This window comes from Enoplosus armatus, chromosome 17, assembly GCF_043641665.1.
Source record: "Enoplosus armatus isolate fEnoArm2 chromosome 17, fEnoArm2.hap1, whole genome shotgun sequence".
NCBI lineage: Eukaryota > Metazoa > Chordata > Actinopteri > Centrarchiformes > Enoplosidae > Enoplosus > Enoplosus armatus.
Window position 1 is genome coordinate 6,633,676 of NC_092196.1, and position 26,224 is coordinate 6,659,899.

Below are 26,224 nucleotides of genomic sequence, written 5' to 3' on the forward strand. Positions count from 1 at the left end.
GCCTAAACTGAGTAGGACTAGAATGAAAAGTTCACCGTGATTGATACGCGTCTTCTGACATAACGTACAGGGGAAACACAACCACTTATTGTTCCTAATAACAGCAGATCAGGAAACCCACAGCTTCTAAACGCAGTAGAACAGCAAGAAGACACTACATTAAAGGACAATACACAGACTCAAGTTTTGTTTTGCTGATCAGCATCAGTAGAAAAGTGATACAGTACCTCAGTGAGGGCAGCAGGGGGTCCCTGAGAGGACGTCTCCTCTGCTGGACTGACGAGTTCAGAAGATTTTCTTTTCTTCTGCGCCTCTCTCTGCTTTCTCGCACATCACTATCTCACCCTCTTGTACAATCTCCCTCCCTCCCTCTCCCTCCCTCCCTCTCTGTCTCTCTCTCTCTCTCTCTCTGTCACTCATCCCTCTGTCCCCTTCATTCTCACCCCTCTCTCGTCTTTGAAGTGAGATTTTCCACTTGTAACCACAGCCTGTGTCTGGGGCTTACAGGAAGCCTGATGAAGAGCTGTGTGTCAGAGTGAGAGGGGACTGGGGAGGGGGGGTCAGAGCACCTCCTCTACCTGGACAAGAAAATAATTGCACTTAAAACAAGAAATACAAAGCACACCACATCCGGTACCCACAACATAAAGTGGGCTGTATAAAGAGAAACTTGCACGTCGTCCTATGAAGTGGTTTGTGTCAGTGAAACTCTGCTTAAACTGGAGATTCAGAGGATTAAAGAGGCTAAAGCTACCAGATTTAGAACCATGGGGTTATCTAAGATGCAAACACACACTCACAAAAAAAGTTGTGCAGCGCCAAAAACCGCTGCTGTTATAGCCGCAACCACTGCAGACACATATACTGTATGTATACGACTCAAGTGCTTCTATAGAGGAAAAGACTTAGACAAGAATAACAGCAACTTGCTCTTCACTCAAAGGTCACCGAACATTTTGTTTCTGTGGCCACGGGGAGATTTCCTCTGATTGTTAGTTTGTCCATTTCTAGCTGCTAATCTACCTCACTTTGTCTCAAGGACAGGGGACTAATACATAAAGGACTGTATGAAAATGACTTTAAGGGGGCAGGTGGGGTCAGAAAGGGAGGTTTATCTGGGCAGGTGGGGTCAGAAAGGGAGGTTTATCTGTTTGTTCTTTAATTCTTCCAATAGATTCTATTTGACCCTTTTCTTGTAAGAGTTACTGTGTAAAAAAGATTGTATAATTACATGAAAAACATGCCTTGTGTGTGCTCCTATAGCTTATTCACAGCAGCTGGAAATTAGCAAATGCTAATTTCACTACTAGTGTGCGATTTGGGCTATGTGAGAATTATAATACTATTAACATATTAAGCTTGAAATCAAGGTTAAATGAATAAATTAGGGGGCGTTATGCTTATCGTATCGTCACCCTTAGTGTCTAATACATCATCTCTCTGACAGCGATGTGCAGGATACTATGTATTTTATGTATATAACAGCATTACGTCATTGTATCGTCTCATTGGTTACCTACTTAAGCAAAAACTGGGGAGGATCATGCTTTTTAAAAAGTCAAACATAAAGTTCAGACCCCCTAACCCCACCCAAATAATTTCCATACAGTCCCTAATCACCAACAGCGTGCTCTGTTCATCATGCCAGGGCCTCCATGATGCAGCCATATATGAAATAAGACTCACGCGTGCTGCTTGGAGATTTTAATTAACAAAAAGAATCCATGCCAATGAATTTCAATCAAACTAAATATGAAGCATAGAGTCCTGTTGCTGATGGAGAGCAAAACTGAGAAACATTTGTATAAGAGTATATTTTCACCCCATTGCATTCAAACCTTTAAATGCCAAAATGTGAGTGCAGTAAGTTCGGCACAGCGAATATACTATAGATCAATGCAGGTTTTGAGAATGTTCTGGTATCTATAAGTGTTCATCTCAGTCTTAAAGTTCAATGAAGGGCAATTGTGTAACACTCATCCACGCTGTACATAGACCTTCAAACCACAAAGCATTTCACGCATACAACAACAACAGTTGCACAATAACACAACACGTTTGAACTCGGCAGTCAGCAGCCGCCTGGTGTGGGTGCGTGAGTGGGTTCAGGCCTGCAGTAGGCCAGAAGGCGATCTGATGCACCCCCCCCCCCAACACACACACTAGTTCCTGCAGTTAGTTAGGTGTCAGCATCAGCTAGACGTGATAACAGGGGACACAGGGGCAGGGGAGGGTGCGGAGGAGGTGCAGGAGGAAGAAGAGCGTACACCTCTAACTGAAAGGTCAAGGCGGGAAGCTGCTAAGTAGACCATAGTGATGTTCGTGCTCGGAAAGGCAACCAACAAGAAAACAGTCTCCATCAACAGACCACAAGACGGGGGGGGTGCTCAATGGGGAGGAGGTGAGAACAGTAACAAGGGAGGGCACACTCATACTGCAAAACCTGTAGCTCTATAAAAAAACGTGATGCAACTCTTTGACAGAGTTATTTCGTGCTAATTAAAAAAGGCCTGCTTAAAGATAAGGACACTATAACTGTTTATTGACTCATCTAATTCCTGTAAGTAGGGGCCAGAGGTGACGAAGCTCAGTATCCTGTGGTGCAAAAGGCTGCATTTAACCTGCTACAGTGTGATTCATGTACAGTCCCAAGACTTAACTCAAGATATGTCAAAGGAAATCAGAGTCTACAGCCGTGCTGCAGGCGCTAAATGCTAATGTTAGCAGGCTAACATGCTCCCAATGACAACACTAACGTGCTGATGTTTATCAGGTATGATGTTTACCACGTTCACCAGTTTAGTTTAGCGTGTTAGCATGCTAACATCTGCTATTTAGCACAAAACACAAATTACAGTTGAGGACGAAGGGAATGTCATAATAGTCAAGTGTTGGACAAATTACAATTCTGACTTTTTGATGGCCAAAAACACACATTTAAACTGTCATGTCCACATATTCTTCGAGGCTAGCAAAGACACGTATAAATCATGTACATTACATAAAGTAACCACAGCTAACTATAGAATTGGATTCTGTGTAAAAGTGAAAATGGTTCACGTTTTAGTTTCCTAAATGTTTAGCAGTGCAGGATTAACATAGTCAGCCACACAGGGCAACATATATATATATGAAACACAGCGTAGCAGGCAAATTAAGAATATGATGTGTAATTCTGCGTCATGAAGAGGTGGCTGTTTTCAGTTTGCCTCTTTATAGGTCATCTGACATGATGTGAGAACTGCTTTAAACTGACTACATCTACTTCATGTGAGTAACAGTTTAAACAAGGAGTACCATGTGACTGATCACCATGGGGTTTATTTTGGTAGTTTATTGGGCATTGTCAAGCCATTGTATGCAACTTCAAACAGTCCCCTCTACCTCCTCTGTCTGCGTAGTGAAGAACGGATCCGATCGCTTCTGCAGACACTCATTATATATAGGTCTGACTTGGTAGGAGAGGCAGTAGTGACAAAAAGCAAGTTTCAGTGGTTTCTGTCGAAACCACCTCCATTCTGCTGCCTTTACACATCACACAGAGAGAAAAATAACCCCTGCAGCTGCTGCATTCAGCGGTTTAGGTCCTTTAGTTTTAGTTTGAGTAGGGACTTCTGTGAGTTTAATGTATCTCATCTTGAGGTAGAAGGAGAAGAATAAGCACCTTTGAGTCAATTCAATACGATGAATCAAGTTTAATGATCATTTTTAGTTGGATTTTCCTTTACACATTTTAAGGTGTATTTATACAAATGCACAAACAATATTGTTGCTACCGCACCATAGCACCCAAATGACACAGATACAGATTGGTTTAGCCTAACCAAAGGGATATCACAAATATCTTTTATCTAACCAATCATCTTTTTAGTGGTATTTCATCTCTAACATAACTTTCCTCTTGGTTGTTTATTGTTAAGTAGCAAGGTTACAACATGTATGGTTGCAAATCACACTTTATTTTAGCATTTCCAAAGCAACCCAAAGTGTGAATCACAAGGGCGCAGTGTGTGTTGTGGTCTCAGGTTAAGAAGCAGGACGTCATTTTGCAGCGCTCTTTTTTTCCAATTCCGTCAGGATCTTGTTGAGCTTCTGGTTCATGATGTTTCTCTCTGTCCACTGGACTGCAGACGAGCCAACAGACAGCCACGTTATGAACAGAGACAGATATCAAGAACTCGTGAGAACAAACAGACCAGAACAATGAAAGAGACATAGAGAGTGGAACAGGAGGAAAGGGAGTACCTACCCATTTCATCTGTCTTGTGGCCGTACCAGAGATGGGGGTCGGTTGGCCAGGCCGTCAGAGGGTGGCTGATGAACGAGTCCCTGGTGAGGGATTTCCATGTTAAAGGAGCACCTACAGACAGAGGGTTCAATGGGTTGAATTAAAGGTGGGATAAAGAAAAAAACAATTAAACTGAATTTAATAAGACTACGAATTTATAGCCATGCTAGCAACTCTGTGGGTCTGCACTCTGGCGCAATACCTTGAGCATTTTGCATATGTATATATATATATATATATATATATATATACTAAATGTAACTGAGGCCATGATTATGTACTTGTATTTGAATTTATGAGTCAAGGTCACACAGTAATACATTCAGTATAGCACATTGGCTCAGCCAGCTTGAAGTGTTGCAAACTGAGGATATCTTGTGTTTTATTGGCAAAACACACAAAAAAATTATTCAGAAAGAGAGGTGTGCATTTTTTCTTTCTTACATGTTTTGTTGCACCATTACAGATTTTAAGTGAGACTACGTAGCTTAACTTTTGCTGAACACGCGTAGATGTGAATAAAGTAGGCTAACTGACTCAGTAATGTGAGTTATACAGCAGTATCTATTATAACGCTCACTAGCATTAGCCACCATTAGCTCCTAGACTGCGTAAGTCTATTGTGCATTCTATTGCTAATTCAAGTTTTTATTTGTAAGAATGTGTTCTTTCTTCTTTCAAAGGTTAGATTTTCTTGATTTATATACCAGCCAAACAACTGATATAAAAAGGACATAAAATGAAGTGTTTCATATTCTAGGCGCTGCTGCTACAGAACCTTAGGACATGGAAATTGGGAGTGTAGATAGAGATTTAGACAATAGAAATTGTTGATGTACAGACCTGGAAATATGTTGGTGCGAAGACAGTGGCCCAAGCTGTGGTAGCTGTGGGGATGCAGAAAGGCTGATCCAGGATCAACATAGTGAGGCAGCGACAGGGGCAGCACCCGAGGGCTCTCTACTGGCCACACCTACAGCACAAAATGTTCAGAGGAAATCATCACAAACAACACATTGTTAACACGCAGCATCAAAAAAAAAAAAGAGAAGAGAAGAGAAAAAACAATGTAGGTTTCTCACCTGCCTCTTTGCTGGTTTTGTGTCTTTTTGGCCAATTGAGGTCATACTGAGATAATAAAGTGCAGCGGGAGAGGTGAGTCAAAACAAAAGGTGTTAAGTTTCTGAAGAATGTCATGCAAGACACCGGAGAACATTACATCAGGTTTCACCTCTGGACAAGAAAACAAGAAAACAACTGAAGACAAAGAATTAGAGCCGACACCTTGATGTGCAAAACAAACTGTTGAGCAGACATTAGTTATTCGCTATTCGGTATCACACTCTTACTGCACAGAAAAGCACAGAAAACTTGGAAACATTCGGGAGAAGAGTGGTCTGTCAGATGTGTGTAAAGGCTGACGTCTCTTCTAACGCAGACTTTCAAGTCGCTGAGGGAAAATGGCGTCTTTTGATATCAGTGAAAACTGAAGTGCCAAGGGTTCACAAATGCACACATTCTCCCTCACAGGTCAGGATATGTGAGTCAGTTTATACAATTATTAGATGGTAAAACTATATATGTAACACGCAAAACAAAATCTATAAAAATGAATGACAATATTCAAATATAATTTCCATGCATAAAGACAGCACCTCTTTGTGTGTATTTTTTTTTATATTTGGGCCTATCGTTATGTTTTATGAACAATATGTGACAATGTGAAAGGGGTCACTGGTAGTGATGAACCTACAGAGTTGCGTTTCAGCTCATTGTTCAGCAGTAACAACTTTACTGTTTTGGTTCACTCTCACGGTTCATGAGTTCATGCATTTTTACTGGTGTTATTTTGCTCTACACTGTGCTCCACGTTTCCACGCTTTCATCACTGTTAGATATGATCAGTGAATGTGGTTAAACTACGAGAGATGTCGGTGCATGATTGGTGGGGTTTCCCATTGAGAGAGACTGTTCAGTGATAATCAGAAGCTGCAATGAAAAAAAAAAAACTCTTAGAAAGCAGCTTTACTTGCATGAACAATTTCCAGCAAAGTGAGTTCTGCAGTTTAACATTTTAATAATTTAATTAAAGGTTTTGGTGTTCAAATGAAGATGTTCTGGCTTCGTTGATCTTCCAACAGTCAGAATCTTTTATTTGAGTACGTTTGTTTTTGCTCCTGGTATCTCAAACTATATTTTGTTGTGTATATGTACCTTTAATATGTAAATTGAATTGTGAGAATTAAACAACAGATCACAACAGTTTTACAATAATCTGCATGTTCTCATCTAAAATAATGATTATATGGAAGGAAAGCTATTTTTATCTGAATTGTTAATTGATATTCACCCTAAAACATCTTGTTGATGATCCAGTTAACGGTCAATAAGCCCCGGCTCCCCCGTAAACAAATACACTGGACTCTCCCCATGAAAACTCCAGCTGTGGTACAAAGAAATTCACAGAAAAAACAACACTTTTTGTTCTTTTATTCAACTTTATTTCACAATTTTATGCCATGTATTGTGTTCTTTGTTATAATACCACACACAAATGTCAACTGGCTAAAACAATATAAAACATAACTTCCACAATTTTTCATTATTTATATTATGTACATGCACTCATATATTCAGAGGCAAAAAAATCTCAGGCCTTCGCTTACTCTCAAGTGCACTTTCGTCTGTCTTCCTTGCTGGTTGAGAGGCCATTCCAATGAGGATCCTTCAGCTTCTGTTCGCCAGATCGATTTGAAGATTGAACAGCTGTTTGATGTATACAGGTTTGTCTTCATTTTGTAAGCATTGTGGGACTAAATGACTCAGAGCGATGATGGTATGCTATTTCAAAACGAACACACAGCAACAGGTTTTGTTACTTTGACTATGCAACTTCTCCTCTATCTCACACTAAAGCATTTTTGGGAAGCAGATGACGTGACATGAAGCTCGTCGCTGTAACTGACAAATAGTTTCACTCCCAGTTGGATTCACAAAAAGAATCTTAACACTAAAGTTGTCTTAGCTCCACTGCAATAAAGGATGATTTAAGCTCATTGGTGGAAGCAAAGCACTGACCCATGTGCACCGTTTTCCACCTGTGGCTCCTCCCTTCTCTGAGGTGGACAGAGCACCACCTCCTACCTACACAACTGCCGCGATTTAACTCACAACAAATATATATGTATATTTAAGTGCCAGAATTGTCTTTTACCTGAATTTGACATGTTGACCGTGTTCTTTTGATGCTTTTCTGGAAACTCAGAAGTGACGGATATGTGATAGGGACGAGCACAACGGGAGGACTGACTTCTATTGTGCGTCTGACTGCTTTGTGCCACTTCATGCCCATATTCATGAAACACTATCTACAATACTTGATGGGGTTTGATGGCGTGATAAAAACCCGGAAGGTTTAGAATTAAGTGAAAATCTCCTCCTCTGCCACAGCCGACTGAACATTACACAGAGATCGGTTTGGATGTGAAATCTTATTTCTACAGCTCTGTCGATACATTAGCATGACCTACAGTAATTAATGGAGGCATGAGTGAAAGAGCAGCACTCAAGACAAAAAACTGGAGATATGGATTATACAAGAGTTACAAATAGCAAAAGGTCGTGTTGACAGCAGAGTTCTAGGATCATCAGCTATGCATTTAAAATGCATAAATATCTCTTGAAGACAGGTAAAATTATGACCTTATTGAACTTTCGTGGTTTAAAAAAGAAAGAAAGAAAGAAAGAAAAGAAAAGAAAAACAGGCTCCCCTGTCACCTGTGTAATAGTATAATAATACTCAAAACTGGATTCTTATTGGAGTGGTCCTTCAGGTGCTGCCTGCCTCCTGTTTGTAACCTCCATCAGTTCAGGCTGCTCAGGCGGGATAGAGGCCAGCTCTCCTCTCTATGTGGGGGCAAACTTCTTGGCCTGTGCCCTTACCCGCTTCTCATAGTCCATCCTGTTCTGACTGAACACAAAAACACAGCGGCTGTTAGTTACATATTTATTTAGAGGTCCCTTCCCCGAGACAACATCTCGGTGTATAAAGTACTGAAACAGGAAACATGGCTTTCTTCTTTTGTGTTATGACTTGCGAAAAGGTCTGTGACATGACTGATCTTAGAAGAGGAGCACTGCCCTGACAATTCATGACCTCCGAATAAAATGACAGCGTGAACCCAAGTTCAAGAAATGTCTAAAAAGAAAAAGTTTTAAAATTCAATTGCTAAATAGAAACAGGCTTCAGCTGTTGGCCATTGGCTGGGCGAAGTCGTCAAAGCAGACACACTCACCAGTAAATTGTGTACGCCTCTGCTTGTGCTGGGTCTTGAATGTTGGGTTCATTCAGCAGCTCCTGGATACCCAACAGGATCTGAAAAACACAGTCAACAATCCTCCAGTCAGACTGCAGAAACCCCCTTTAGCAGTTACCCCTCCTGGATCCACACAATACAAAGAGGGGTCCTTCACTCACTGCACTGAACAATAAGAAATAACCAGTAAGCCAACCGACTCCACGGTAGAGACGAGTAAACGAGAGAGAGCGTGGAGGGTTCAGACCTGTTTGATGGTGATGGCTGGTCTCCAGTCTTTGTCCTCCTCCAGGATCGACAGACACACAGTGCCGGATGGGTAGACATTTGGGTGGAATATCGGCGGCTCAAACTTGCCTGAGTGGACATCAGCGAAAAAGAAAGTCAGAATTTTAAAGCTTGAAGCAAGACTGACTGAAAATTGAAGATTTCTATTTCATAGTAAAATGTAGTCATTGTAGAAAAACCACCTGACGTTTTTCACTCAAAACCTCTAAAAACACAAGAGGATCTGTGAAAGTGCTGTCATTGTGTTAAATGTTTTTAATGACAACCCTCACTTTTATCTGCCAACATCATTAATTATTATCATTAAATAATGTCTTAGTTCAACAGCTCATCTGAACACCCCTACACTTTAGTAGCACTGCACCATCCTGCTCCACTGTAGCATGATTTAACCAGACAGGGTGTTATATACAACGTATTATGTGGTGTTAGCATACAATAAACTATATGTGATGTTGAAATTGAAAGCGCCATCGCACCAGGGAATTCTGGGATAGACCCCTGGATGTTGACTGTTGCACTCAATGTGCAACATTTTCACTGGCGTAGAAAATGGTTTTAGAATCAAACTAAAACTTAAAATAAAAAGTAGTTTTCCCACATTAACAAAATCCAAATGCAGTGGCTCAAAGAATAGAATTTACCTTTTTAATGCATGGATGATAAAAACATATATATTTACAGATCCTGTTCATTTGTGTACTGACCAAACCTGGTATACCGACTTTGTAACCAAAACTCTTATTTCCTGAGCTTTTCCTCTTTTATTTTGAGTAGACAGCTGCATTTAAATTTCCACAGCATGAAAAGTGTGGAGTGGTACTCACATTTGGGTGGTGAGGAAGGGTAGTCATCTTTGAACAGCATTCTGAGTTTGTAGAGGCCTCCCTCCCACAAGGTCTAATGAAAGAATGAGGAAATAATAACTGCTGTAGGGAACTTACTGAGAAAATACAAAAGGGATATTAAACAATTACAAAGGACTGAACAAAAGTAATAGTACAACTTGAAAACATTGGCATACTTCAATGTGGGGCCACAGTAAAAAGACACATGGACAATATATAATACCATTTATCAAAATGGAAGTGTCCTTCAAGCTACGAGCTTTAGATACTGCTCCTTTTTTCCCCATTTCTAAAACTTTGCTAGGTCAAATTATAAAATGAGCTTCATGCATTCAAAAGTCTTGCTTATGTCTGTCATGTGAGTGTCTTTTTGTGTTGTTTTTATGTTGTAATTTTAACATGCCATTTGGTCTGGTCGTCATTACAAATGCAGGGGACGGATATCAGAGAATGAGCTGTAATGTGAGTTGTTTAACATGCAGAATTACCTATACCATAATAAAGAACAATCCTGGTAACTTACTCCTTTCTTCCCAGGGATGGCACACTCCCAGTTCATCAGATTCATGGTGCCATCAGGATTCTTAGTGGGCACAGCAACAAAACCCTGTGTGGTTTACAGGAGACACAAAACATCACTGGGCAACCTGAGTCCTAGTTAACTAAATTGTAATATAGTAGCAATAGTGAACAAGGAAATAAATCTGCAAAATGTCAGAAACCGGGGGGGGGGGGGGGGGTGATAATGAATAACGATCAACATGCTGTTGCTTACAAATGGGTGGTCTTTCCTCCAGGCTTTGCGCTCCTGGGACAGTCTGCTAAGAGCGATGCCAGACATTGCTGCTCATCAACGCCTCCCTGTGGAAAAACAACCCAAAACAGATAAATTATCCAATTCAAGCTGTCCACAGACCAGTACTGCAGCCCCACTTGTTTCTTCTGAACATTGCAGTATATGTTGGCCATTTACGAGACATCACCGACATTGATTTACGTTATTTGTTTCATCGACCAGTAGATTTTACAAGGTTCATGTAGCCACTGCAATCCCATGAAAAGAGAAAAACCCACCACACCGACAAACGACACAAAGTGTAATTTCAGATGAACTTACCTCTGATTTTATTCGGCTAAATGTCAGAATTACGTGGGTTTGAGGGCTAACGTTAGCTTGGTTCCTTCGCTAACGCTAACGTTACTGCTGTTTTGACGGCGACCGAAAAAACACACCCTTCGACGGTCAAAAACCAAACTACTGGGCCAGTTAGGGCGTAAATAACCAAACCGAATGAAACATCGATTTAATCAACATTCCATAAACACTCTAATCGACATATAATGGTGTTATTTTTGATAATTTTCCACAGTTGTGTAAAACAATGTGACTCGTAGTAGCGTTTCGACAGCTAGCCTATTGCAAGAAAGGACCCCAATTTGTTTATTTCGTTAGGACCTTCAGGCAGTTTACGGGACAACCGAGTGGCACCCGTCAGAGATGGTCGGCCATCTTTGTTGTGGCATTCAAACTGGGTAGTCCATATCTTCGGATGATTCGATCGTTTCGAGTCATGTCCCCTAGATGAATCACCTTTCACTCCTCCTTTTTAAAAATGTTTATTTATTGATTGATTTCTTTTTACACATCAACCTGTCTATGATATCTGGGTAGTATGCGTTGTGCATGTTTAGCCTACTATTATTAAATTAAATGAAGTGTCTTGTCTGCTTAAAATGTATTGATAATACTTCAAAATCCTTTTCACAAACCAACAATGGTGTGTAATAATGGCTACCATGGTGTGACCTACAATTATGTGAAACATTAGCGTCTGCCCAGTTAAATACTGCAACAGTACCTTTGCCAAACAGCTTGTCTGCACATGTTGTATCTGCAATATCTAAGATCAGTAGCAGCACCACCACTCACAACTTTTGCATTGCTGTGTGTGCTCTGTTTGTGAATGTGCTTAATGGAAAGATTTACACTATACAAGTTCGCATGCATAGCTTAAATTTCGACAGTTTATATGATCACGTTATGCTTACGCTGACTTGGACATCAGAGGGTGAGGGTCAGAAGCCTGATAGACACCGATGAAGCTGCTGTCAGTCACAGAGTGGGAGGTTTGCTTTATCTGAAGTTATATGTACCCCTGTAGTTACAATAGTACAAAGTCCACAGCTCGAGAAGAATTGTTCAAAATGAGTTGTTCGTTCTTATTTTCCCAGTGGTAATGCTCTTTTGTTCTGGTCTCTAGTTTCCTTTTTACCTCAGTGAAATATAGCAACAGCTGACATCATAAACAATGGTTAATATAACTTATTACTCGCTATGTTTAACAGTTCAAAGATGGCAATGCCAAACAAATGACGATGAAGCAGGTTGGAATAGACTCACAGCTTTCACTGCAGTCTTCTAAGCCACACTCAAAATGGGACTCTTGCTCAGCAATTTATAAACTATTTTTCACATTAATACGCATTTCTGGCTCCATATGAGTTAAATATTGTGCATTATACAGGTGCACATAGTACCAACATGGCATAACAAAAGCTAAAATACATAAACTTTGTTTTGAAAATCGGGCATATTGCCAGACACCTCAAATCAACAGGAACCGGACTGAACTGGTTTTGATTTCCTCTGCGTCAGCATCACCAATTTTTTTTTTTTTGTTGCGTCGCGTCTCAGCAAAAGCTGCAGTCTTTTTGTGGGCCTTTTGTCTGCTTCACTTTTTCATACTAAGTTACATTTTCTTTACATGTAACTTTGCAACAATTAAAAATGTTGTGAAGTGAAAATACAACAGCAAAACATTTAGACTTGCATAAAATCAGCAGACTGGAAGAGAAAGACTTACATTGTTCCCTATAATCCCATGGATTGTGAGGGACACTTAGTTGATCAATATTTCTTCCATCTACAGGATTTTGGTCTTCTGTCTGCTCTGACCCTCTAACAAAGCTAAATATTTACTTTTTGGTTACTGAATAAAGGAGCGTCTCCTCCATGTCATGAGCTAGACATTATTTTAAAGTGATAAAAAGACATGACACACTGCCTGTATCTAGCATAGAACAAGGGCCTCAAGCATCCATTTATTGTGACATTTGAAAAAGAATACATCAATACATCTGCATAACCTTCTCCTATCAAGAAAGTGTAGTTCTTCCAAGAATCAAACATCCCCTGTATCAATACCGCTGAACCATCTTGGAAGAGGGTCTCATAATTGTACTATTTTAGAAATAGCAGTGACATGTTGTCGTGTTATTTCAGGATAGTGTAAACCTTTCTAAAATATACAGCTTTCCTGTATTAGAAAGCTAGATTAGTTGCATAATGTAGAGGAGATTTTTATTAGGTTTCATAAGGTTTCTGACAGCGGGTGAAACTTACAACTGTTAAGTAATTAGGTTTCATAACAAGCTGACTGTGCACAGCCTTGCACAGCACATGCCACCCCCTCAGTATTAGCAGAAAGTGCACTATGAGGCTAGCTTTATAGTCTGGACCTATCACCCTCATTGGCAGCAAACACACTGCTTTCCCTTGTAAAGGTATCATCATCACATCCTTGCTTGTAGTAGTCCACTGCCTTTTCCTCCTTCATTCACACCTTCTTTCCCTCTCCCTCTGAGATGATATGCTCTGGAGATGCCCTTTTAAACCACTCAGACCAGGAGCCGTCATAAACGCACACCCCGGGGTGCCCGAGCAGGTGAGCGGCCAGGACGACATGGCACGCTGTGACACCAGACCCGCAGGTAGCCCAGAGTGGCTGCTCCAGGTCCACCCCCGCCTCTCTGAACAGTTTGGAGAGGCCGTCAGCTCCCAGCTCCTTTCCAGAGGCATCCATGAAAGAAGTGAATGGCATGTTGATGGCACTGGGGAAGTGGCCTGGCAGCGTGTCTGTGAGGGTGAGGCAGAGGAGGAGAGGAACATTTTGAAAATATGGGACAGAAATTACATGGTGCTTACAAAAAAAACTACTCATGGTTTACTTACTATACTGTCAGCCATATCTCATGGCCTTCATCAGCAGACGGTTTGCTTAGTTGTCATGGAGATGGTTCTGTTGACATCCATGGCAGTCAGATAATCTCTTTGACAACTGAGCAAACTCTATTTGCTGATGACGGTCTTGAGATGTGGTTGAAAGCCCTGGAAGAAATCTAGTAAGTGGTCCCCGAGTTAAATTTTTCTTTTTACAAACTATTACAAGGGTGACATTGTGCTTGATATAACTGCACAACAGCAAATAAAACAATGTATTTATGACACTTCACTAATAAGTTTCAACAAGATGAAGCTATCAGTTATTTTGATTAATCACAAGGACAGAAAATGTCAACAAACAACGACAAATTATATTGATTTCATACAAACGTTGTAATCAGAATTCATTATCAAGCATGCAGAGTCCTACCCTTCATCCTACTCTTATTATATCACTGAGAAGAGACTTTTGGTTTAAAAACCTATAACCCCGCTCACCATCTCTGGGCTCCGGCTCAGTACCCCTGAACCTCCCCGCTGACCTGGCATCCACAGTCTGGACCCGCTTGGTCCTGATGTTCTCCAGCACGTCCTCATAGCTCTTCACCCACGACTGATTCACAGCCGCCTTGAACTCTCTGCGCTCCGGCGCGAAGTACTCAGAAGTCACCGGGTGGCCGTCAGCCAGCCAGTTCTTCATGCCGCCGTCCAGCACCGACACCAAACTGTGTCCGAACAGCCGGAACATCCACCACACACGGGGCGCGCTGAACGACCCGAAGTCGCTGGTGTCATACACAACGACGTGCGTGTCGTTCCCGATGCCCAGATCTCCGACATACTGCGAGAAGTGGCTGGAAGTTGGCAGCATGTGATCCAGCGCGGAGGACTCGTCACAGCACTCGTCTATGTCAAAGAACGAGGAGCCCGGTATGTGCCTCTGCGCAAATTCAGCCTTCGGATCCCGTTTCGTTTTCGGCAGGTACCACGAAGTGTCAAGCAGGCGAAGCTTTGGCCCGACGAGGTTACTTCTGACAGCATCTGCCAGCCACTGACCCGACACCAGAGCCCGGGTCTGCGCCGCCATGACGAGGCACTGATCAGTACAAGCTCCGGCCGCTAGAGGGAAATGTTCATTAAATGTTCATGACTCGTACAGCACGTCAACATGGCAAGTTAAACATTTGGCAAACGCGTTGAACTGTGGGTGCTCAAAGTGTTCATCAGCCAAGCAGGACTTTGCACGACCAGAAGTTAAATGAAAAAGATGCACACATTCTAACACATACTTTTAATAAGAAGCCATTGTGAACATTAAAAAAAATAGACTACCTTCATTTAAAATCAAAACTCATTGGAACAAACTTGGTGCTTTATCCACAGTGGTTTATGCTGTGACAAACACACAAGTGCTGCATTCAGAGAACTGGACTCACAAAGTCTTCCAAGGCACTAAAGCACCAGCAGGTTGTGCCATGTAGATAGGCCTACTTTTCAGCAGCAACAGTCATTTTGTTTATATAGATTTATAGAAAATATCTCTGATTAAGGTTAAAGTATGATGAGTATGATCAGTCACATAAAGTGATTTGGTAATGACTGGTTTGCAAATGAAACAAACGTCTCCGTCCTCCTCAAAGCCTGCTCTTGACCTCGGAGATGACATGCTCTGGTGGAGCCTTGGTGAACCACTCGTACCAGGATCCGTCATACACAGATGCCCCAGGGGCGCCGCACAGATGGGCAGCCAGCACCATGTGACAGGCGGTCACACCGGAGCCACAGGATCCACAGATCGGCTTATTCAGGTCCACTTGTGACTTCTTAAAGAACTTCTTCAGCGCCTCAGCGGAGAGCATCATGCCATCGTTATCAAGAAAATCAGAGAAAGGCATGCATTTGGAGCCAGGGATGTGACCTGGTTGGACACCTGTGGGGCAATGACAAAGTACTTTACCTCTTTGCACACACTTTTTTCCTCACTGTAAGCGACAGGGTCCTACGTGAACACAACATTTTCTGCTTAAGTTACAACAGTTTTGGTTATTTCCCAAGAGATTTCTGTAGGATATTTGTGTTTTTGTCTGTGCTCTCTTTACCCTCTCTTGGTTCAGGCGGTTTTCCGAGAAACCGTTTAAGGGGCCTCACGTCCACCACCTGGAACCGCTGAGTGTCAACGTTATCTGTGATGTCCTCAAATGACTTGACCCAGCAGCGGTTCATGGTGGCGGTGAAGCGGGCTGCCTCGGGCTCGGTGTACGTCCCTGTGACTGGATGATCCTCTCTGACCCAGTTCCTGAAACCCCCTGTTCAGCTCAGAATAAGGTCTCTTCTCCCAACATCATATCCTGGACAGTGAAGCATTACACGACTATCTTTTCATGTTCACAAAAGTCACATTTTCTTGTATGAGCCTATTTTAAATAGGGTGCTTTTTAGTCCTGTATGACCAAATGTTAACACAGACATTACCCTGCTTCTCCCTGTGCATCTTTTTACCCCATCTTTTCTTTGAACTCTATAAAACAATCTTCCTCTCTTCCTCACCTGCCACCTTTCTTTCAATCTCTGCTTAACTGCACTCTCAATTTCTGTTGTTCGAAAGCATGTCACTCAAATATGCAGCAAGAATTCAGTAGAAGGTTTTACAGACTGGCAAAGTCTAATTAGGGTGAGATGAATAGCCATTCAATAATATAGTCTCATTGTGTTTTGGTAGCTACAAGCACGTGAGCATTTAAACACACCAATAACAGGAGATATTTTATCAGTATTTGTTTAGTAAACATCTAACCTTCATTTCTTCATACATTTAGGGGAACAGTGTCTAATAGGACACATTTATTGGTTGTGGAATGTGGTAAACTTACGTTGTATGGGGACGTGTTTTAAGAGTGCGGTTTTTTTCTTTAACAAGGCCAGTCCACAATGGCCCTGGTGAACTCTTTAAGGAAATAAGAATTGAGGAAGTGGGCTGATGTTAAAACTGCATAGATGGGCTACAAGCAGGTGTTTTATCAAGGCATAAGATTTTGTTCTTACTGTTAATTTTCAAGAGATGAAAACAACATTTAATAATATGCGTAGTGTACTTTTGCACCAGAGAAGAGGAATGGAAATGGAGGAGTGAAAGGAGAAGGACGGCAGACAGACACAGGCATGTTCTTTTATGGGTTGATTTATTTTAAATCATTTCCCCAGAAAACGTCTTGATCAATTGAATGAAACAATTTAAACTTACACCCACTCCCTGAACTACCATATGACAATATTCATTGATTACAATGGGGTGAACAAAATATTAAAAGCACCTTTCTGTAAAATGCAATATAATTGAAATGCACAGCAAAGTGCAGCTTCTTAACTAAATGTGACAGGTTTTTAAGGTTGTTGGGCTTCACAAGGAGAAAGAGAACATCATCAGTTGTGGAGATCTTTACCTCTGAAGAGCCCACAGGTTAACAAACCTCTGATTTGATTTGATTTCCACAACATTATTTTAACTAATTTAGCACAAGCATGTCACCTCTTCTTAGCGTATGAACCAGTATCATCACAGAGACTAATTTGTGTCGATGCAGTTTCAAAATATCCTTTTTGGGTTGTAGGAGTTGGGACTCTGATTCTGAGTGAGTGAAGAGGAGAGTAAGTGTAGAATAGGCTGTAATTTAGATTAGCAAAATTACAAGTAGATGAGGAGCGCAAACGTCAGAGCCTTAATAGGAGACCGAACAACATCCTTGTGACCTTAAAACAATTACAGAGTACGAGTGAACTCTGTTCTACAAATATGCTGTCAACTACTCTGAATAATTTAAGCTTATGAGAAGCAAGATTTTAAATAAGAAAATTTTAATTTGTATATTACAAACTGCTTTACCTTGTTTCTCAAGAAACATCTTGTATGAATCCATATGGCAGTGACAAGGGTTTGATTAACTGATTTATTTTATTGATGATTTCATTATAGTACTACAAAGACAGCAAACAAATACAGTATACAATTAACAGGGATCAATATTTAAGTGTTTGCACAAAAAGGTAACGTTTTCACATTCACACAATAATCATGCATCCGATGCAGCTATAGCAGGATATTTAAATGTATAAAAACACACAAAAATATCTCAGTTGGAAAGCGGTAGTCAAATTGCCTGTGATTGGTATTTAATTTGATCAGTATTGTTTGACCAAAAAAAGCAATAATATGTTATACACAAGAATCACACAAAAAAAGGCTTACATTTGAACTTAATATGAACAGAAAACATCTATATTCACCTTTCATCTTTTCTTTGATTTGAGTCACATCTGATTTGTGTCAGCTTTTTTGTGACTACATTTATAGTTTGTTCTGCTTTTGAACTTCCCAAACTCAACTTGTATTAAATGTCACATCTCACATCTGAGAGCCTGAAAATCATCTGAAGATAACTTATGATCAGGGCATGTACTTCATTCCTTTCATCCTAGGAATTATATGTATATCTCTGATGTCGTCATGCTGAAGCAGCCAACACAAGTAGCGTTCTGTCCCCATGCCCCATCCACTGGTGTGGAGTGGTTTCACTTGCCGCATGTCAATATACCATTTGTAGGACTGCTCTGGCACTGCATGGTGCCTGAGGGCCTCCTGTACCATGTCACGGGTGGAATGACGTTCACCAAGACCCACAGTCTCACCCAGCCCCAGGAGAAGGTCAGCAGCTTTGGCTTTGCACTGCCCAGTGCCCTCCACATATGCCTGGTAGAAGGGAACCCCTAGATGATCCATTTCAGTCAGCCAAACAGCACCACCATATTGCTCTATCAAGGCCCGCTCTCCTTTGCGTGTTAGCTTTCTGCCAAACTGGGGCTGGCCATCTTGGACCCACTCTACGCAGTCAACAGAGGGCATCATGGGAATGGCCTGGTCTAGAGGGACTCTTGGTAGTGGGGTTTTTCCATCCAGCTTACTCAGCATGGCTGTGACATGTGTAAGAGTCCCGGCAGTGTTGAGGATCATATTGGAGTGTTTCTTCAACATAGACTTGGTAAGATGAGCCAAGTATCCCTCTGCTATGGACATGGCATTGTCCATGTCACCCAACAGTTCACACTCAACATGGTAGAACTGGTTCAAATGTGTGGCATCAGGATCTTCCCCTCTAAAGCTGGGAGATATGTAGTACGTCCCTGGCAGGTTCTCCTGGAAGCGAAGGAAGTATTCAAGTACGAATTGCATTGAGTCAGCCAGGTAGATGTCCTGGCCCAGCAGGTTAACAGAAACTGGTTCTGAGTCAGATCCCAGGCCCATTGGCGAAGAGATGGTGTCTGTAGTGAGAGGGGTTAGAGCGTAGGAGTACTGACAGCAAGTGTGGAAATATTCCACTGTGCTGTGGAAAAGAGTGTTTTGAATCTGGAACAGGTTGCGATACCACCGGTTCTTGATGGCAAGTGTAGAGTGAGACTGAGGGTCTTCCCATGAATGCGGAGGCCTGCACTGGGTAATTTTTGAGTGGATCTGTTTGAGGGCATCAGGGTCAGCAGCTGGGCCATTCAGTGATGACACATATCCAGGGTAGCTTTGGAAGTATTCTGGATGCAGTTCAGCGGGCTTAGTGCCATCTGGTGAAGGTAACAGAGGGATCAGCTTGGCATGAGCATAGTCAATCTCAAAGCCCTCAAAGATCAGTGCAATGCCTTGAGCTCTCAGTGCCTCTTCCAGTAGTCGGGCAACTTTATAAGTGGCTAAGATCAGTGCTTTGTAGTCAGCTTCCTCTAGTTTGAAGATGTCACTGGACAGTGGTTTGCGTGGCACCACAACACTTAGTCCAGGAGTGTTTGGGTATGGTGTCAGGAAGGCAACATGCTCACTGTCTTCCCACACTCTCCACTGTTGCTGCTCTCCACGTACAATACGACTGAAAAGATTATCATGGGAAGTGTCTCCAAAAAAGTCAAAGCAAGAGGGTGCATTCGGTGTTGGCAGTCCGTTTCTAATCTTGGCTTGAACCTGGGCCAGTGCCTCATCATCCCAGCGTGGGCCACTTTTTGAGGTGCAGTAGCCAGGATCGTAAATGTGGAATTCCTCTTCATTGGCAAGATGGGGCTCCCACTTTGGCTCTAGGCCATGAAGCGGGAGCAGTCTGATTTGGGCTGGCTGATTAGGAGTTGGATTGAAAACCAAGGCACAGCGCTGCACTCCCAATCGCTCACATAGCAAGCTTGACACAGCTCTTGCTCCTTGTAGCATAGCCACAAAATCAGGTGTAGCCAACTGGAAGATGCTGCTTGCCCCACTAAGAGTTTTTCTAGTCAGAATGGTTGACCCAGGGATCCAGGGTTTGGGATCAAGGTAGGCAACCAGCTCATCTGTTTCCCAGATCACATCAGAAAATCCCTTCAGGGGCCTGAGGACCTCTACTCGTGAAACGCCACTTATCATTGAGGCCACAAACATCACGTCAGCATTTGTTTCAATGATGGCATCACCTTTAGTGTCCACACCAATGATTCCTGCACAGATCCCATTCAGATTTTCAGCCATCACTTCTCTACTTGCCTGCCTAAGGCTATAGCCTTTGTGATGGTAGAGACTGGCTATTTTCTGTGCAACTGTATGCCTCAGAAATACATCTCCATCTCCAGAGCAAGTAATAGCTACCTTGTCATCAGCATATATTCCTGCCCCTACTACTGCTGTATCCCCGACTCTCCCTTTCAGCTTTCCGACTAACCCACCTGTGGATGATGCAGCAGCCAACCCATGCCAACGATCCAAGGCCACAGCTCCAACAGTCTGAGGATGATTGTTTTTTGAGGTATTTCCACCACTGAGCTTTACAGTTAACTCTCTGTGACGTATATCAGTGTAGAAATACTCAGGCCCAACTGGCTTCTCTTTCTCCTCCAACCTTTGCAGAAACTCCTCAGCCCCATCTCCCACAATGAGTGAATGTGAGCTTTTCTCCATGACACATCTGGCTGCTTTTATTGGGTTCTTCACACTTTGCACACAAGCAACAGCTCCTGACCTCATTGCATTGCCATCTATAATGGTTGCTTCCATTTCATTTTTGCCATCTTTGTTGAATACTGAGCCTTTACCTGCATTGAATAGGAAGCAGTCCTCCAGAGCTTCTACTGACCTCTGAACTGCATCCAGACTCCTGCCACTTTGTTGAAGCACTTGGGATCCAAGGGTTAAGGCTGTCTGCAGAGCAAACTCAACAACCCCGATCACTTCGGTGTTCAGCATCATCTCCTCTCCAGCACCACCATGGATCACCAGAGTATAGTCTGGGCTCTCTGGGCAGTGATCTCTCTCTCCATTCATTTTCTCAGTTTGACCCTGTTTGAGTAGACACTCCAGGGCTCCCATTTGGCATGCAATGGCATATCTAAGAGCGAGAAGCATCACTAACTTCAGGTTTTTCTTCAGGTTTTCTTGAAGCTTCTCCAATGCCAGAGCAAAGCTCCCTTTTCCATTAAGGACAATGCGAACCTTGTCTCTCTTCCCAAGGTAGGTTACAGCAAGCTGATCTTGGGCATAAACATTCCCTACTCCACACTCCACACCCTCCATCAGATCTGTACCTGTGAGGTACACAGATGGACATCCAAAGGGGTCCAGGAACTTCTTCAGTGGGTTGTCAGATGGCAACGATTGACGTAGGACAGCTATATTGGGACCAACTCCTTGACCACTTTTGGTGTTTCTGATGAGGCTCTTGTGTTCCAAAAATGCAACATGGAACAAGCGTAGAAGGTCAGTAGTGTATTGGATTGTGTTATCTGGGCCAACACAGGCTTCCAAGGCACGTACCAACTTACTAGAATGCATAGTGAGTGAGTATGTAGGATCACATCGGCCATGTTTGTAGTGGCGGACGTGGGTTGGTGTGACTAGCATGTGATTGGCAGCAGATTCCCCAAGAGTCTGCCTCAGGGAGAGCTGTAAAGAGAAGTTGATCCAAGCATCATACATGCCTCTCTGCCCTCTGAGAGTAGAAAAGACATCAGGATAGGAGGGCACATCAAAAGTGAGAACTGAATGAGTTGCTTGCAAGGAAGTCCTTGACTTGGGAGTATTTACTTCTTGCAAAGGAAATGTTAAGCAAGTTGGGTAAACAGAATTGACAGTAACATTGTTCACTGTGAAAGACCCAATTGTGTTTTCTGTGTCAATATGGTTTAAGTCAACAGTTTCTGACAAATTGTACACACACTCAGTCACAAGCCCAGCCACCATCCCATCCACAGCACTGTGTTCAAACACTATTCCAGCTGTGCTGTCCTTGAACACCACCAGGTTCACCACCTATAAAAAAAGAAAAAAGTAATAATTTGTTTGTGATCAGTGGAAACCCTGCCTATCAGTAAAAACATTTTGCTTTGTCTTCACCTCATATTTTATGGAAATTAAAATATTTTACTACCTCAGCTCTAGTAAAAGGAAGAGATCTGCATGCAATATTAAAATAGAAGATGGAGCAGATGGTGGACACATGCAGTCTTTATCCAGATTCTATCCAATACCTTGTCATAGTATCTCAGACATGGACTGTCTCCTCCTCCTCCAAGCCTCACTGCATTGAGGACGTCAGCCAGTTCAGAAGGTGCATTGCACTCCTCCAAACAGAGTGTCAGCACAGCACTCTCCATCAGCCCCAGTGATGCAGCTGCATCCCCTCCTTGCCCCAGGATCTCTTCCCTGGTGGCTGCCCAGGCTTTGCGCTCCAGAGCTGAGAGGCTGCAAATGGCAGAGGGATCATTCTGTTTCTCTGCACGGGGTTGATCCATCACCTGAGCCAGCTGCTTATAGATGTCATTGAATGATCGAGCAGAAACTGGCCCACCAGTGCTGGGACGCCACAGTATGTCAACAGGGAACACTCCACCAACACAGGTGATGATGGCATGGAGGCTATCTGGGTAGACCTGGAAATGAAATAACAAAGCTACAGGTGAGAAATAGCTCAAAACACTTAAGGAGTCATTTAAGATCAGGCCAAAAAGCTGTGTTTTGCTGCCCTCTCTGGTTGGCAGTTTCAAGCCTCTGTTTCACCTCTGACCACACCCAGCAGTGTTTACTCTTTTACAGTGATGAAACCTGTACATCACTGCAACGAGGTGAGAAGTTAAACCACTGGTGGTCAGCAACGACAAGATTTATGCTTCTTCAGAAGTGCTTGTCGGATGGTTGAATATCTTTGTGAACCCCTTCCTTCCAGTGAGGCGGTATAAACACTTTTGCTTTCTGAATTTTGACACCAACCCTTATGTGTATGGTTGGATGGTAGGTAAAGATAAAAACTAATTCAAGATTCACCCTGACACATTTAAACCTACTGTATGAAAACTTAACACCTCAAATTTTCTCTCCAGTTGTGTCCTGTCAGTATTCTCACCTTAATCTCATCTTGACTCCTGCCGGGAATTCGGCTGGCAGCGAATACCTCACCCTGCTGAGTGCGCTCCATTGGCACATTGCCCTCCAGTAACAAGGGCTCCCCGTACAGCTTTGCTGCTGCCCAGAGCAGAGCGGCTGCCCGCCCCAGCTGAGTACATTGCTTTGCTTGGGAGGGAAGAAGAACAACAGGGAGGGCTGTGGAGGTGGGCAGGGGGTCAGCACAAGACAGCAATCCACTCTTGAACTGGTCCGTCACCCAATTCTCTTGACCTGCAGCAATGGTAGCTAATTTTTGTTGGGCGTCTTGAAGGAGCTCCCTCTGCTGTTCCATCGTACTTTTGAACTCAGGGTAAAGGTCAGGACATAAAGTGAGCTGCAGGACACGGCTCACTTCTTGCAAGGTAACATCCAACTCTGGAACAGGGTAGTTGAGAAGGGCCATCCTGTTGATATGGAGGAGGTGTGGGTGAGAGAAAGTGAGAGGGAGAGAGACACATTTGTGTCAAGTAAGCACAGCAGTAAAGACTGACACTCACAGGACCATGTCACCATATATATTCATGCTCTTAATTACTTACTTTGTGTTTAGCTACAGCAATTTTTGTGTTATCAGCAACAAATCTCTCAAACATCTGACTCCACCTGGGAAGACAGACATAAATAATTACCAACAAATATATAAACCACTAAATACAGGAATACATCAACATAGAAAATAATAAATACAGAAATCATGTACTATGTAACACATAATCATTAAGAACAAAGTGTTGTGGTGGTGAATTATCTAGTTTCTTTGTGTATTTACAAAGTGACCATCCATCCCCCTGAACTATACTGTCTGTAGGAATGATTATCAAGCTGTATCATTACTGTAGGTCTTACGAAAGAGCCGACTTAAAGAGCGCAGATAATACATTGTAAATTAATTGACAGTGTTTTAAATTAAGTACCTATCTGAAGGTCTGACTGGTTTAGTTATGTTATGGGTATTTCCTCTTTGTTTTTACTCTTTAATTTAGTGAGATATTTCCAATATTTCCATATTTTCCATTACTCGCTTATTTTTATTTCACACAAAGCTTTAATTATGCAAAAAGAATTCCGTCTTTCAGAGGAAAATCAAAGATCACTGCACGAATGCTGGTATACATGAATATATTAAAATAAATTAATAATTAATCAAATGTATTGCATTATCTGGGCGCTGCATAATTAACAGTTTATTTTAGATATTAGGTAGCGCTACCTTAATATGAAAGTTTCTCCAAGATCCATCCAGTTAGAAGGAGGGAGGAGGACATTTGTTTTTACTACTGTACAAAACTGTTCCCATAATGTGGAGCCAGTGACTCCAATTTCCTTTTTGTACTTAGACATCCATTCCTCAGACTCACTGTCTGTCTGGTGCATATTGAAAGTGCACATGAACTGAATTTTGTTTTTGGTAACTCTTTCCTGAACTTAAATGCAGTCATCTGGCAAGGCAGAAATAAATAAATTAATAAATGAACCAATATAATACAATAATGATAATAATACAATATATGAACATGGAAAAGAATAAATTCTGAAATAACTTCAAATTCAATCAAATTCATAAATCAAATTCAGAAAAGAATGAATAAATAATTGATTGTTAGTTACAGATGACCAAGGTACGTTTTAACCGACGCATGATTCAATGATTCAATTTCATTTATATATCGCCAGATCGTAACAGAAGTTATCCCCGGGCATTTTACAAATAGAGCAGGTCTAGACCTTTTATATATATATATATATATATATATATATATATTGCGAAACATAAACAGACAGACAAACAGGGCTACGTTACGATCACAGACCACGCTTGTATTGGTGGCTAGGATTCAATTTTATTCATATATAGCCAAATCATAAAAGACACTTTTCATATAGAGCAGGTCGAGACCGGACTCTTCATGATATTATTGACAGAGACACAACAGTTCCCAGTTGGATGAATGAATAATAATTTATTACTATGCTCTTACTGACAGGTGCGGCACATAATTGTGTTTTATGACCTACAATGACCGTAACAAAACAAATCATATCAAATGTTCTGCTGGAGCATGGATTATAAAGTCATGCTGCAGCATTTTGCTGTGTTGCCTGTTCATGTGAAGCTGAGTGACCATAACGCATCATGTCTATTCTGAAAATGAAAACACTTTAGTATTTATTGTTTTTCGTCCAACATTTAAAAGACGAAAAAGCGACCTGTTTCTGGTTTCTGTCTGTGTCAAATGCGTCGAAAAAACAAACGTACCTTGGTCCTTGCAAAACTACTTATTTATTTTTAGGTACCAAAACCACTTGGTTAGGTTCAGGAAAAGATCATGGTTTGGGTTAGAATAAGTACATTAAGTTAGGATTTCAGGTTTCATTTTTGCAAATCTTTCTTAATTGTGCACTCCAGGGAATATCAATTAGACATGTGTAGGTTCAATATATTATTAGTGTTTCACTTACTTTTCTATTTTGGGTCTCTGAGCAGCTTTGCCGATGCCTGGTAGATGCAGCTGAGTATGTATTATGTGATACTAATACGAGGTTATATATATATAGATATACCCCCCCCCCACCCCCCCCCCAGACCCCCACCCTGGTAGGAAGAAGGATGTCAAACTGAAACTAAAATAAAAGGGAAGGTGTCTTTCCCAACCGTCATGTTTTTTTGTTTTTTTGTCTCTTCTTGTAAATCAGCCCCTTACTGAAACAGTACAGTGCAGCCTCAGCAGAAACCTTCCATAGTGTTCCTGAGTACCCATACAACGGGAGGCTCTCACTGTTGGGTTGTTTCTTAAATCCTAATCAGATTGATTTTTATGTTAAAATCTCTCACCTCCGTTGTATTTGACTATATGTGTATAGTCGAATTCATACTTTCTGAAAAGGCAAACAATGCTCCTTCCATTTCCTGGGCTCCATCATCAGCCAGGATCTCTGGTGGGAGCTGAACATCAGCTCCCTCATCAAGAAAGCCCAACAGAGGATGTACTTCTACTTGAGGCAGCTGAGGAAGTTTAACCTCCCACAAACAATGCTGGTTCACTTCTA

General features: G+C 41.9%; 4 protein-coding genes across 4 annotated transcripts; all 4 read right to left on the minus strand.

Annotated features, from left to right (window-relative positions):
* Positions 1 to 6,777: 6,777 nt before the first annotated feature.
* On the minus strand, positions 6,778 to 11,114 carry LOC139299758 (SUMO-conjugating enzyme UBC9-like). Its single transcript, XM_070922654.1, has 7 exons — positions 10,858 to 11,114; positions 10,516 to 10,601; positions 10,264 to 10,347; positions 9,720 to 9,792; positions 8,852 to 8,961; positions 8,584 to 8,663; positions 6,778 to 8,258 (listed from the first exon to the last, which is right to left on the minus strand). Exons 2-7 carry the CDS (start codon positions 10,579 to 10,581, stop codon positions 8,195 to 8,197), a joined length of 477 nt encoding a protein of 158 aa, XP_070778755.1. The 5' UTR covers positions 10,582 to 10,601; positions 10,858 to 11,114; the 3' UTR covers positions 6,778 to 8,194.
* A 1,694-nt stretch (positions 11,115 to 12,808) lies between these two features.
* On the minus strand, positions 12,809 to 14,830 carry LOC139300117 (3-mercaptopyruvate sulfurtransferase-like). Its single transcript, XM_070923112.1, has 2 exons — positions 14,242 to 14,830; positions 12,809 to 13,656 (listed from the first exon to the last, which is right to left on the minus strand). The coding sequence occupies exons 1-2, from the start codon at positions 14,828 to 14,830 to the stop codon at positions 13,358 to 13,360; spliced, it is 888 nt and encodes a 295-aa protein (XP_070779213.1). The 3' UTR covers positions 12,809 to 13,357.
* A 547-nt stretch (positions 14,831 to 15,377) lies between these two features.
* LOC139299928 (3-mercaptopyruvate sulfurtransferase-like) lies at positions 15,378 to 16,234 on the minus strand. The gene is made up of 3 exons (XM_070922880.1): positions 16,216 to 16,234; positions 15,843 to 16,049; positions 15,378 to 15,673 (listed from the first exon to the last, which is right to left on the minus strand). Exons 1-3 carry the CDS (start codon positions 16,232 to 16,234, stop codon positions 15,378 to 15,380), a joined length of 522 nt encoding a protein of 173 aa, XP_070778981.1.
* Positions 16,235 to 18,184: 1,950 nt separating this feature from the next.
* Positions 18,185 to 23,681, minus strand: LOC139299929 (uncharacterized). The gene is made up of 6 exons (XM_070922881.1): positions 23,674 to 23,681; positions 23,474 to 23,580; positions 23,136 to 23,332; positions 22,264 to 22,665; positions 21,966 to 22,045; positions 18,185 to 21,725 (listed from the first exon to the last, which is right to left on the minus strand). The coding sequence occupies exons 1-6, from the start codon at positions 23,679 to 23,681 to the stop codon at positions 18,185 to 18,187; spliced, it is 4,335 nt and encodes a 1,444-aa protein (XP_070778982.1).
* Between the last annotated feature and the right edge of the window lie 2,543 nt (positions 23,682 to 26,224).